At 39.0% G+C, this 14,999-nt stretch overlaps 1 protein-coding gene across 1 annotated transcript in view; it reads left to right on the top strand.

Annotated features, from left to right (window-relative positions):
- Positions 1-9,958, top strand: part of ARMC4 (armadillo repeat containing 4) — a 53,764-nt gene extending 43,806 nt beyond the window's left edge. The window contains exon 10 of the mRNA XM_010135727.1: positions 9,845-9,958. Coding sequence (XP_010134029.1) covers positions 9,845-9,958 — 114 coding nt within the window. The remainder of the gene's footprint in view (positions 1-9,844) is intronic.
- The last annotated feature ends 5,041 nt before the right edge of the window (positions 9,959-14,999 follow it).

Here is a 14,999-nt window from a genome sequence, read left to right as displayed (position 1 = left end):
ACTTCATAGTTACATCCTTAGAGGGGGAAGGAAACAGATCAAGGCCTCTAGTATTTCCTGGCTGACATACACAAGTCACTCAGTCGGGTATTATTGCTTGCTTGCAGGCTACACAGTGTCTCTTTAAAAATCTTTGATCACGCAAAGTTTCCAAAATCCGGCAGCCACTCAAGCAGTTTGTGGCCAGAGTGAGTCCTTGAGTGGTTTTGGAGAGATGTTTTGCTTCGTTAAAAAAAAAAAAAGGGAAATCTAACTGCGCTTTAGAGAACTATGTGCAAATCACAGATACTTTTGTTGAATATGACCTGAATGGAGTGCTAATTCAACCCACTCCTTAGGTTTTAATCACAAAAAAAGAAAAATTCTCTGCCACAGTAAGTGTGCATGGTAATGTTTTTCCATAACACAAACTTTAGGAGAGCACATAAGTTTCCGGCACTAGTAAAAATATTTTATGACCACTGGATCAGACACTTGAGCATTTCTTTATGAACAGAGACTCAAATTTGGGTTGTTTACAGGAAGTCAATTCTTCAATATAAGATAATTTTTTCCTCATGTTTTTCTCTAATAAGAAAGAAGCAGTTTGACAATCTGGAAAGTAACTTCCACTCCATGTCATCATTGCTTTCACTTTTTCTCTGATATCATACATTTAAATCTACAGAGATGAGTGAATATGTGAACTATACATGGACTGTTGCCCATGAATAGCCCCAGCTCATTTCTTGCTTCATGACATTCAGAGTTTCATATTTATATGACTGAAGCCGAGCTATGTTCATAGCATCTATGCATTTATTTATGCTGTGTTCTAATTGAACATTTTTAGTGCATTTACTAGTCTAAAATGAGCCTGTAAGTTTAACAATATCACTCATCTTCCAGTTTATGTAAATGCATGCACTGTTGTCACCCACACATCTGAAAACATGAGATGATAGATAAGCCTTCTTGCATGCCGCAAAAAATACACCCAGCTTTAAAATACCTTGGCTTGTTATTTGAAATAAATGCTATTGTATGGGTCTATAGTGAGAACATCCTGCTTTTATCCCCAGATTTTTATATGTCAGGTTTGCTATCAAGAGCACCCCACTGGTTTTGATTATAATGATCATACTTAGGCAGAGAGACAGACACTTAGACCATCAGACCTAAAGCTATATTAACTTTAGAGATCAAAATAGTACTTGGAACTGAGTACAAAAGAGAGTTTGAAGTCAGTTCGTGCATACTATTAGATTTAACATACTTTTGAAATACTAGTACAGTCAGATTTTGTGCCCTGTTCTCAGGATAAGATGCAACTTGAGATAAACATTGCAAAATTTGTCACTAATCTGGAAATTGTGGTATCTTTTTGCTGCACTTCTATGTAGTAAGTAATCAGGCCTCATTTTTTTTAATCTTAATAAAATTAATTTCTAGTAAGTAGAAAAAAGCTTTTTTAAAATGTCACTCTATTGAAATTACAAAAAATTTCTTTATTCTCTCTGTCCCCTCAAAAGTCTTTTATATGTTAATCTTCTCTTGAAAACTACAATGAAATAAAAATAAAATAGAGAAAGTGGTTCAAATAAAAATATGCTGTAAGACTCTAGGCTTCATCACTTCTGGATTATCACATCTGCCTATTGCTTTTTGTGGGATGAATTTCAAATCCCATGAAACTTTGTACATTGGAATGTTCATGATGATTGAATTATTTCTTAATATTGCACCAAACATCTTACAACTCTCTGCATTTAAGGACTCAAATTGGTTACATATCGTACCTTTTAAAGAAAGATTAGAGATCCTTTTTATTACTAGTTTTCTTTAGCTACATTAGCTTTGCATGGTGCATTTATATTTAGTTAGATTTACAGCTGAAATTGTTAGAAATATCCCTCTGACAATCTCCCTATAAGTAACAACTTGAGATGGGAAAACCTTTAAACTCAGTGTATCTTAAAGTGGCCTGCAAGTTTACAGTTTTTAACTTGTTTTACATTGCACCATTTAGCATTTTGTTCACTTTCTCTTTGTCACTAATATTAATAGTTCTCTATCCATTTGCTATGTCTTTGTGTGGAAGGGCTGCTCCTCCTCTGATTAACACAGGTAAGGTGCAGAGCGAGCTGCAGGGATTATTCATATTTTGTAGATATATAAAAACTTGGAAGTATGTTTGTGTACTTAAAGCATGCACCATGTTATAATTCCTTTTAGGCATTCAGGTGGGAGGTATTTCTCCACAGAATGCAATACACCATTTAACCCTTTTGGAGAGTATGAGAACTATATTCTTATTTTGTATCTTATCAGTGTGTGCTCAAGAGGATTTCTTTTCAAGAGTGTTGTCTCCATTCTATTAGGCCCAATTCAGATGCCCTGGAGAAATACAGTCCTTGTCCCAAACACGTTTCAGTTTAGTTGTAATACAGGAGGTGACTGAACAAAATATGTAGACAAAAAGGGACAGATAGCGGATAGGGGGAAAAAAATGAAACTGTGCCCAGAAGGATTATACTGGAGTTGTGTATCTTAAAGAAATAGTCAACATCTCACAGCAAGGTACCAGTAATCTCATGTTCAGAATATTTCACTGAATCTATCAAGCCCTACTCTTCTTTCTCCCTTGTTTCCCAGCATTTTGTGGGATTCAGCTTACCAACAGCTGTTTTGTCACATGCAGTCATATCAGAAAAAATAACAAGTCAGCTGTCCTACGTCTTCAGATGGTTTAGTATCTGGAAGCGCACTACAGACTGCAGACAAGCTTGTTCTGCAGAAAGTGCACAGGCTTGCCTGCCTTTGTACTCTTTCACTGGTTTTCTGAGAGAGGAAGGGAAAGATGAGAAGGAAGAGACAGCTCCTGACCAGCCTAGTGACTGACACCATGTTCAGGTGTACCTTAGCCCAAGCTTCATCCTTGGACATCCTCATCCCCCCTAGTTGTGCTTGAATGACTCTCAAAGGTTTTTATCCTTTTCCCATGGCTGCCAAAATGGAGGTGTATTTCAGGGGAACAGAGAAGAGGCAAGACAGAAATAAGTGAGGAGAATAAAAGGAGTCAGGTGCTATCTTGCTAGGATTTCTCCCACTCCAGCCAGAGCGCTTCAGTTCCCACTCCGATTGAGTGAACTGGGCTGCACCAGGGGTTGCTGTCTCTTCAGTCCCAGAGAGGAGAGACCTTGTCGTCATCATCATGGCTTGGCGGAGAGACCTTAAACAAGAGGGAATAAGCACACTGGTTGTTTGCCCTGCCCATCTTTTGCCTTTGCTAGAATTTCTTGGTACTGGATTTTGTACATCTGGTAGCTCAGAGTGTTCCCTGACACACAGGATTTTATGTCTGAAATCCCTTCTCTGAACCACCTGAGAAAAAACAGATTAATAGAAAACACTGTAGAACTTGTGCGAGCATCTTCTCCTTAGGAAGCTTGTGCATGGTACATGTTGACTTATCCTTTCATTCAGCTGAAAGAGGAAATCAGGCAATTGGCCTGACTTTTAGTTTCGAAACAGTGATTTAGCTTAACCTCTGTTAGGCTTTGATTGTGGAGTATGTTTTATTATTTACAATTTGATTTTATGACAAGTATTTTCATAGGAATATGTGTAACATAACACTCAAACTAGGTGCTTTAATATTTTCCAGTGTGCAATATGGTGTTGAAACTTAGAAAATGCTGGCTGGATCTAGACTGATACTTTCTTGGATAAGCTTCTATCATATGCTTTTCTTTAAAATAGTCTTTTAGGTTAGATTTATAAAAAGCATGTGGCAAGTGTCTTTTTTGGAAAAGAAATATTACGCAATTAGGAAATCACAGTGTTAGAAATTTAGCATCCTCTAGGAAATGTTGCATGTAAAAGAAGTCAGATACTAAATCTAAATTTAAAAAAAAATGGCAAGTTCTACCACCAACTGAAAATGCTGTGCCAATCTACAAGATGTTGTACTGAAGTAAATGTCTTTAGTTCCGGGAATTTTAAGCTCTATGTGAACTCCAACTAGCTTCCCACTATAGATAAAAGTCTTGTTGAGGGAGTTTATCCATATTTCCTTCTGATTAGAAAAAATCAAATAAAATCTGTTTTACAGGGCAGAAACTCTACAAAAGCCAGAAAAAAAAGGCGGGGTGGGGGTGGGGAGAACTTTTTTTTAATAGTTATTCTTTATTCATTATTTGCTTTCATGTTCACAGGACTCCGGAGTATTGAATTAGGCCGATCTTTCATCTGTTTTGTATGAGCAAGGAAACCTCTTTCCAGGTTCCACACTTTCCAGTTTTGGAAAACTTGTAGACACAACTTCTTATTTAAAGATTAATACATGCAAAACCGTATTCTTTCTGAAAACGTTGCTTCTTAGATTTCCTGCTTCCCACTTCTGAGTCTGGGAGCTGCAATGACTGTGACCAAATGAAAGTGAATTCTTTAAAATTATTGTAGCCAGTACACAGAGCATCACTATCACCTGAGATTTTGTCAGATTGAGGGTTTGTTGGTACAAAACTTGTCTAGCCTTTGCTTTCAAATTCTGCTTTCAAATCCCCTTGCACTATTTCTTTTGTAGAAGTGAAAAATTAGAAGGACATCTTCATGGAAAGGAGAATTACTAGCCCATTTTTAATACTGTCTTGCTCCCCCAGGGAGAGGATTGAAATTCATTTTGAAATTACACTTTTACAAGTTCTTATGCTGATGGTTGAATTATCTTGTTTGTAATAAGACTTTTCTAGTTATTTTGTGATGGTAAAGATACTATGTGGAAAGAAGCTGTGCTTTCAGACAGTGCAAGCTGGCATCATTCATGATGCACAACTATGCATGCAAATATTATGGTTTATCCCCTTACCTTTACTACTGCCCTGAGGAACAAAAGACTTTCCATTTTGGTACACCTTTGGTGTGCCAGAGAGCATAAGCCCCAACAATAAGAGTTTGCAAAGTGTGTCTTCAGAACAGCAGTTATTCCTCCCAGTCTGGGACACTACAGACTGGTCAGCCTCACATTGGTCTGTGGTGAAATTATGGAGAGAGTCCTCTTGGAACATATTTCTGGGCACAAGAAGGAAAGATGACTGGAAACAGTCAACTTAAATCTACCAAAGGTAAAACTGGTTGTCCCATATGTATCTAAGTTTGTAGATGAGAGGACAGCAGTGGATGTCATTTGCTTTGGCTCTAGCAAGGTTTTCAACACTGTTTCACACAGCATGTTTCTGTCCAAGTTGCAATGTATTATAGCCTAGATGCGTGAGCCACCAGATGGGTTAAAGCTGTCTGGATGACCCAGCTCAGAGGTAGTAGTTAACAGGTCATATTCTGCCTGGAGCCTGGTCGCAAGGGGAGTGTTGAAGGGCTCTCTCTGCTGGACCTGTCTCATTTAACATGTTTGTCAGTGACCTGGGGAAAGTAACAGACTGCTTACTCATACAGTTTGCCATTACACCAGTTTGGACAAGGGGCGACAGTTTCCATACAGTCAAGGAAGGGGCTGCCTCTCAGAGATACCTGGGCAGGGCTGGGGTGGGCCAACGGCAACGTTACAAAATTCAGCAAGGTTAAATGCAAAGTCCTGCACCTGAGAAGGACATGCACTTGCCCACAAGCTAGGGACTGACTGGCTGAGGAGCAGTGTTACTGAAAAGGGTAATGAAGATTTTGGTAGATGGGAAGCAGACACATTAGCCAGCAATGTGTCCTGACAGCAAAGAAGACATGATACTGAACTGTATAAACAGGAGCACAGACAGTAGGTTGAGGGCAGTGATTGTTCCCCTTAGTACTCGTTAGACCACACCTAGAATACTGGATCAAGCTTTGGCTTCCCATATGGGAAAGATATGGGCAAACCACAATAGTTTCAGCGGAGGACCACTAGGATGATCAAGAGCTGGGGCACTTACCCTGTGAGGAGAAACTAAGGGAACTGGGCTTTTTCAGCCTGGAGAAGAGAGGTCTTCCACCAGACTCAGTAGCAACTTTCCAGTACCTATAAGGAGATCAGTCATCGAAAAATGGAGCTAGGCTTTACACAGAGGTGCATGGTGAGAGGATGAGAGACAACAGGCATAAACTGAAACAAGTGTACCTGAATGCAGACAAAGCCCTTTTCTCTATGAGGACAGTCAAACACAGCAGTAGGTTTCCCAAAGAGGTTGTGCCATCTCCATCTTTGGAGGTTTTCAAAAAAACTCTGAGCAACCTGTTCTAACCTAGTAGCTTTGAGCATGCCATTGGACTAGAGACCTCCTGAGATCCCTCCTGAATTAGTCTATAGCTGTGCAATCCTAATATAGTATCATGATTCTGTGCCGTTTTAATGCTGGGATAGTAATAGCAAAATCTTAATTGTTCTGAATATTTAAATGATTTGGCTGTGCATTGCTTTTGCTTTTGGAACCCAGAAATGCTACATATGCTCTGTATGTTCTCCAAACAGCTTGTATTTGAGCTTATTTGCTGGTATGACGCGCTAACTGTGCAGAAAATGTTGGACTCTTGCCTTAGAATATAGATACCTGCCAACAGAAAATGAAGGCTACATAGTGCTGCAATCGCTTTCTCTGTCTATGGAAAGTGCCTCTTATGTGCCAGAAAGAAGCGTTTATGCCACATGCTTTTTTACTGCTTCTCACGTCTGTTAACATTTACATGTGTCAGAAAACAATACCTGAACAGTAAAGGGAAGGGATACATGAAGTTCAAGGGCATTGCATTGAGGAAAAGTACGTTATATTGCACTGGTGCATTGGAATAAAAGAAAAAGTTTCTTGGACTTGTCAAATATATCCAATAAGTGGGTATAGTGTGTGTGTGTTATGTGTGAATATGTTTCCATACCCGAATTGGACGACCCAAGTTTTCAGTAAACTGAACTGAACCCATGAAAGGGTCAAGGAGTGGCAGTTAGGAAGTGAAAGAATTATAAGTTTCTTGGTATACAAAAAAAGAATAAAATTTTATTTAAGGCAGGACTTATATAAAAATCTTCAAAGTTAGATTCCTAAATATGGAATTACCTACTTACATTGAAATATTTTGCATTTTCAGTAATCTTTTCTGCAGCTATCTTTTTGTTAGCCCAAAAGGAGTAGGTTAGCTGAGAAATGTCAGTATATATCCTCAGTCCTCAGAGATGGTTGCTGTACTCGACTATCTTTCCAAGAGTATTTCTTTGAAGTCTTCTTGTGAAAATCCTGAGACACAACATAGGGTGAGATTTTATATGACGTGGCAGGTATTACCACTGCCAAGTGATTTAGAACAACAAATTAAAGAGCAACTGATCCTTGATCCCCTGAACTCAGTCAGAAAAAAAAAAATGGGTATTGATGCCTTTATAAAAATCGGTTTGCATTGGTTGCATTAGCACCATTAGTCCTTTAGACGTCTCTTCGGGTACTTTGAACCAGTGTCATGTAGGATGCTGTTCTTTGATACCTGACGCTGATTTTCAAAAGTGCACCTGCGACAAAAAGCACAGACCCTCCCCTACAGCCATTGTCGTTGCTTAATGTTGAGCTCTCCATGGAAAGTGACAGAAAAACATCTACCTTCCCGAGTTTTCTGAGCCTAGAAAGAAGCAGTGGCTAAAAGAAGAAATAAATAACCTTGAACTGACTCCTACCTAACACGTAGTCTTGATAAAGGCAAAGGTCTAGTTAGGTCTATTTTTGTTTTTTACTATATTTCTACTAGATATTGCATTTCCAGAGCTTTATTTTTCTGATGAATTTCTGCTCTTATGCATTGATAACAAGTCTTATGCTGAAATCATTATGAAAGTTTAAGTTTCACAGTCACTACACTGAAAAAACTTTGCATTAGACCTGGGAAGATGCAGTGAGTAATCAAATAAGGCATATATTTTCATTGCCCCCGAATATGAAACTTATGGCTTTACCAAAACCACCGTATGAACAGTATGTGCACACGTATTTTTGGGGTTGAGTCATGGCTATGAAAGATCTGTATTAGTTTTCCTCTGAAGTTATAAAAGAAAGTTGTGAGGCACCCATTTTATGGTTCAAGCTGGTGAGAAAATAGCTGGTGGAAAATAGCAAGGAAGAAAGATCTTCATCCAGCAATACCTCTTCAGAGAAAAAAAAGAAGTTAAGCTTCTGATAAGACTTGCCTTCTGACCTTTGTGCTTTGTAGAGCAACTTTATCATCACACAGAGACATGGTCCTTGGTCTTGCTTCCAGCTGAAGTCAGTGGTGAACCTTCCACTGATTTCTCAGGTTGCTGACCCTGACCCAGGTTTTGCATGCAAATAAAGTGTAAAAACATGAAGCTTTCTCATTTCATTTCTTCTCATGTCATTTAAATTCTGGCACATCCTTTCAGAAATGTTCGTACTTTAAGAATTCTTACCTAGCTACTTGTACGTAGACATCTGATTACAATAATAGAACTTCCAGGAAGAAGAATTGGTAGGAAAATTTATCATCCATGCTTAATTTACACAATACTCTTTTTTGACATAATTCAGACCTATCGCAGGCACTCTTACAAGTTACATGTAGGAGTCAAAGGGTGAAAGGTGGCTGGCAAGATGCTTGTTTTGTACATTTGGCTAACACAAATACTTCCTCGAGTATAAAATGCTTTGATCTCCTTAAGCAAATGCCGTATGTGTGCAGCTGTGGCCCATGCCTCACAACTGCTGGAAGGTTAGAAAAAGGTAGCGTATGAATTGGATGTCTGCATTCAATTTATGATTTTATATTTAGCAGTTCATAATTTTGTGTAATATTTTAGCTGTATGAAAAAATATGCACCAGAGTTGAGTGATAACAGATTTCTCTGTGGTTTGACTCAACATTGTTTGGGTGAACACAGAACTCTTAAGTATTGCAGACTGAAAATATAGGTTTTAATTAGAGCTGTCTGAGCTTCAAAATACCTGAGTACACATTAAACTTGGCAGATTTTCAGAAATCTGAGGGTTATGTGGAGCTGATTTAAGTTAAGCAAGAGTCTTCTGTTTTCCAGCATTTGCAGTTGCATTACTGACTTGCAACACACTGAAGAAGTGAGATCCAAAACCATTATTAATGGTTTTCTGATATGCAAAAATGTTTTGTTATCAAGGACTGTCTTATGTCATACTTGTGTTGAACAGTACCTGACTCCAAGGGAACTTCCACTGAAAAAATTTAATGACTTCCAGAGTAAAGGATCTACTTCACATGACCGAAAAGCTAAACCAGTTCCAAAAGTTCAGTGCCTTTCTTGAGCTGTTGTTTTTACTTTTACATGCAAATGTTTACGACTGATATGCCCAGATCTGTATCCCTCGAGCAGTTTAACATGAGCGGTTTGCTGTGCCAATAAAGAAACCTACTGCAGTCAATGGAACACAAGGGTCCATTCACATGGATCCAGTTTCATGATCAAGGCAAAAAAAAAAAAAAAGCATGGCTTTTTTTATTAAAAAACTTGAGCATGTACAAGTATATTAGTATAACTTGTGGGGAAAACCATGATTTCAAATAAAGCATATTCAATTTCTACTTACAAGGAAAAAAATCCAAGTCACAACCAATAGAAAGGCATGTCTCAATACACAGAAAATCAGACATGGAAGTACCAGTTCACGCATACAAACCCGATAAAATATTCAGCACTGTGCTCTATGTGTATGTCAATACACGTATCTACACGGAAGTATAGGTAAGTACACATACATAAATAATACAGTGTTAATGTGATTTGTAGTATTTTGTTTATTATGTGTGTGGTTACATTCATGCGACTGTCCAGATACGATTTGAATATTATTTGAATAATGGCACACTTGTTCGTTTTGCTTATGCCGTTTCCCTTTTGTATTTTTGCTAGCCCCTCCTGGCGATGGTGGGCTCCACAGATGAAACTCTGCAGGAGGCAGCAGCTGGTTGCATAGCAAACATTCGCAGATTGGCTCTGGCAACAGAAAAAGCAAAGTATGGCTGATGCTTTAGCTGCTTTTACCAACACGCTTCTCTCGCAATACAGCTACATTTAAATACATGATCACTCCTCTGGCACCTGTATTTCGTCACAGAGCTCATTTATATGAGGATAATTTAATAATGAAAATAAATCTGTGGAAAATTATGTTTGTTTTCACTTTATTGGTTTGTCACGCCCAGGTTTTATAAAACACACCTAGTTTTGTGTGCCTTTAAGTATTGCATCTTTAAAAGGCTATCACTTAAGATATGTCAAAGACATTTTCTATAATTAATACACTTACATTTGAAATTCATTGTAGATATAAATGGTTTTGCTTATCTGTGACATTGCAGTAATTTTTCCTTCGCTGTGTGTGGTTGTGCAGTGTTTTTTGAATGTCATGAACTATTCCATTCGTGCTAAACTTATCCAATCAACCTGTCATTATGTTTTTACCTCTTTGATCACTTGCAATTCACAGGAGAGGACACAATGCAGATACATCAGTCTCACATCTGGTGTTATACAAGGACTGCAAACAGCTGTAGCAGTAGACATCAGTCCAAATTTCCTGCTTCTAGCAACATAAAACAAAACAGCGCTTAATTTTATAAGTAGCTGGTGAAATGTGTTTTAATTAACATGTGTTTAACTCAAATTAAAATTTGCCATCTGTAAATGAAAAGTGGGGTATTACATTCACATTTACATAGTAATTATTGGGGGGTTAATTTTCAAACTGAGGACAACATTGTATTGATGTATTTTGTTTATTTTTCTGCACGAAATTATGTTTGGAATTAGAGTTGCCTTTAAAAAAAACACATAAAGGATTATCGATGTTATAGATTACAGACTCACTGTGTGACCATGGTCAACAAATACTACTAACACATCTCCCTGAGAGCAGTAATATCTTAACTGATTACAAGCACAGACTGATGACAAAACTGAAAAACCCAAAATGTTTAACTAACTTGTGTTTGTCATAGTTGTGTATGGTTTGGTTTTTTTCTTACTTTCCTTAATAATTAAGAATTTTCTTGGTTTGGAAGCAGTTTGTAATTTCATTATTTTTCCTCTAATTAGCATGGCTACTCAAGGCAACTAATTTTACTGTTCACAGAAGCTTCTAAGGAAGACATAATGCAAATCCAACTGTTTATTTGTGTGTTTTCTCTGAAGCAGACATGAAGACTCATTTAAAATTTCATTGTAGAAGACCAATGCAGATCTGTAAAAGGAGGATTGCATTGGGCATAGAGAGTGTGTTAAAGGAAACCAACTGCAGACAGGTGCTGACAGAGTAGAGACCGAAATATTAATCCAAGTAGTATTTTTTGATCAATGCAAACACCGACATGGCTATGGGGTCGTCAGAAGTTCCACCAGCAACCAGTGACCAGGCAAATGCTATCTGAGGTATTTTCCAGCTCTGCCCCATAGGCCTGGTATATTATTTTGAATAAATACATCCATATTACAATACTGATGTCACAGCTGCAGTATTATCATATACTTAATCACTGTACCCAAAAATACTTCTAAAATAAATGCTAATTGACAAATTCATTTGGAAGAGGAGAGGCTTGATTTTATTTCTGTCTTTTCTGTGAGAGAAGCTGTAGATGAGAATAGTTTATCACCGTCTTGCTTATGAATTATCGTAAAATAGTGGCTTATTTTTCTAACTGTTGGGCGGAAAAAGACTCCTGACAGTAACTGTTGTACTTAACGTGACCTCTTAAGGCACTCCTGACCATTTAGGATTTCAAATAGAGTATGTTCTAAAGCAATCTTAATTTTATGGTGCAGGTGTCAAGGCAGTAAATGTCATGTTCCTGACAATGAAATGGCCTCAGTTTGCCACTCTCACTCACACTGGTAGCCCTTTTGCCTCAGAGTAGTTCATCTCAAGTCTTTATTTTAAAACCTCAGGGAGTTAATCCCAGACTTAGGCTGATTTATTTGTGCTGTTCACCATGTCTGCAGTTTTTAAGTTCTGTACGAGGGGAAGAAATGTTGAAATAGATAGAGATCACCACGCAGGATCAGTATTTAAAGAAAATATATCTTTTGGGGCTGAAACAGGTGGATTCCACGTAGTTAATATAAAGAGATTTAGTTGTTGGAAAATAAATCAATGAGTGAGCTCCCTGGCCTCTCAGTGCTGCGGCACAGCATGTGCGCTTCAAAAGCTTTTACTTTCTCCGCAGAGCTGTGTGAGTTTCACAGCGCTGCAGCCCTCTGAAAAGGGATCCTCACAAAGCTGGGTCCCACTTGCTGCTCACACACCCCTCCTGGCAGCGCCCACCAGCCTATTCAACGCCTGGCACCAGCTCAAGCAGCCGCAGCGCCCGGGCCTGGCATTCCCACCACAAATAATCGGGCACCAGCCGGCTCCCGCTCCCCTGCTCCTGTGCCTGGAAGGGAAATGCCTTCACTCCTTTCCCTTTCCACCAGCTGCTACTTGTCTACGTAAACCTGTAGCCTCTTGGGAAATACAATTACACTGATCACAGGAGCTCAGTGTTATAATCGGCACAGAGCGATTTGATGTACAAATTCAGTATAGACTTACTTCAGTTGCAAAAATCTAACTTCACAAGAGGGATCGGCCTCTGTCCACTTGCTGTTGTCTGCTCCCTCTTGTTTCCTCTGTGCGGTTCCTGCATTTTCACAGTCCTGTAGCACGTGAAGTGGGAGAGGGGTGGAGGGTTCAGTTTATTGACATTGACGTTGCCATCAGTGGGAAGCATTTGTAACTTATCGTCATGTCAGGAGCCAGCTCCCAGCTCTGCACAGAGCACCACGCTCCAGCTGGCCTGCTCGTCACTGGCCGCTCCTTTTCAGCTTCGTTCCTCATTTTCATTAAAATGTCAGAAAACGTAGAAGCCACATAAGAAAATCTGTCACATGAAAGTGTAGTTTTGAGTATGGAAATACCGAAGTTGATGAGAAAAAAAGCAAGAGGAGAAATCTTTCACCTTTGTGCAATAATTTCTGGAACCTTAAAGGCCCACCACATCTTTCAGTCTACGCATCTGTCGGCAGCAAGATAGCTTTTCTTCTACTACTCCATGACTTCGTGATTTATTGCTTGGTGACAGATAACCATTATCAATAATTTAATTGTCCCAGGATGTTCAAACTACACGTTTGACTCTGGGATTTATGTTCATTTCCTCTTAATGTTCATGTTAATGACAAGTGCATGTGCTCTGACACACGATATCGTCTCCAAGTTGTTAGGGAAATATAAACATCTCGGCCTGGGTGCAATGGATCTGCAATATATTAGGGACTTTGTTATTCTGCTCCATCACTGAAACTTTCCTTTGGCAAGTAAATGAGCTTGAGATTTGCAGGGCTGTCTTGAGATTTTACTCACAAATTTGCTTTAGTCTAACTGATCACTTTGTGTGAAAGCATGGTACCTGTTCCATTTCATGTCTCCTAAAACAAGTCGAATGAGCTGCTGATGACGGGTGTCAGATGTGAATTGCCCCAGGAGGCTGAGCTAGATAATATGTTAGTTTAAGAATTTTATCTCATAGTAAATTAAATGGTTGTTCCTTGCACATTTCCACCAAAACAATCATTGCTTTACACATGACAGCAGGATGACTGCGATGGAAACGTGTAACGTGTTTCTTCAGCAGTGGTATTCCAGTTTCTGTGCAAGCTGATTGCAGAGCTTATTTCCAGAGTCAGAGGGTGACTGCTCCCCAACTATAAATGGTGGCTTGTCTCTTCTTCACCTTGTCTCTTCAGCCACCTAGGCTTTGGCATACACTGTTCAGGATCCAGAACAGAAGGCAGAAATGCTGCATCTTGGCCACTTCTCCGCTGAGACAACCTGATTTCTGCTGTTTGGTGACCTGACACAGACCCTGACCAGTGTGTCTGCAGCTGTAGCCCTTGCTGCAGGAGTTACATTGCACCATTTTTGAAGGAATTCGTTTTACCCGTTATTGTTCCCTCTCTTGCTTAAACAAAGATGTTCCTCAATGTTCAATATCTTGCTGCTTGAGCTACTGAAGCCAGACAAAAGTCACCTATTCTCATGAACCATTTCCTTAAGTGCAATTTTATATTGTAACGCGTGCTTTTCACCCTCTTGCTCAGTTATCAGTTCAGTACCACTCACAGCTTCCTGGGAAGGATTTCCATGGACAACATCACCATGGCTTGTGTTTATCCTCTCAACTTGTTTCTGTGTTATCTGCCAGATCACTTTGCAGCTGGCAAGTTCCTCTCTCTTTTCCTTTCTCGTTGACAAGTTATGTGTTTTAGCCTAGTCTACATGGAGTATGGTACCCTTCATCTGCGTCATCTTTTTTTTACAACTGCTGTAATCGTTTCTACTTTGAACACAAATGATTTCTTTCTGAAAGGCCATAAACCCACATAAGGAAGCTTTGACTTTGGCTGCCATATAATATGATGTGGTCTAGTCCTATCACTTTTGCAGTTCTCCAGTGGCTCCAATGGCCGAGCCTTGAACTGCATCTTCTAACACCCAAATCAAATAGCTATGGATTTGTGTACTGCTTTGGGGGGAAAAAAAAAAACAACTTTGATAGTACTGGTAATTAAAAAGTTACAGATGATGATAAAATTTAAAAAATATGGAATTGAAATTAGTTAGTGTTGGAAAATGTTGATTCGGTAGTAGTTAAATTTCCAAATAACTTGTCTTGAACAAGCAAATAGTTTTAAGTATTTGGCTATGAGTCTTTTTTTAAAAAAAATTGTGAATGCAGATCATGTTGCTGGTTCCTTCTAACACAGACTGGTAAAGGCTGAGCTATAAAATTAGTGCAGTAAACCACTTGTCTTTCCAGTTGCCACATTCTCTTCGCCAGTTGACAGCCTTTGGGGCCTCCTTGGCTCTTCAGCAGAAAGCACCAAGTGCAGTTCTGTTGCTCGAACGAAAAAATAACAATGTCTGGGAAGCTGTAGAATGATGCAATAATCGTGCTGCTCCACTTCCTTTAATGTGATGAAGCTTGCATATTTGTCTGGCCCCAGTGTTCTACTCCTGCCAGTATTGTAC

Source organism: Buceros rhinoceros, unplaced genomic scaffold (genome assembly GCF_000710305.1).
Source record: "Buceros rhinoceros silvestris isolate BGI_N320 unplaced genomic scaffold, ASM71030v1 scaffold40370, whole genome shotgun sequence".
In the NCBI taxonomy this organism is placed as follows: Eukaryota; Metazoa; Chordata; class Aves; order Bucerotiformes; family Bucerotidae; genus Buceros; species Buceros rhinoceros.
The sequence above is the reverse complement of the archived record's forward strand: the minus strand, read 5'-3'. Positions and strand labels throughout refer to the sequence as shown.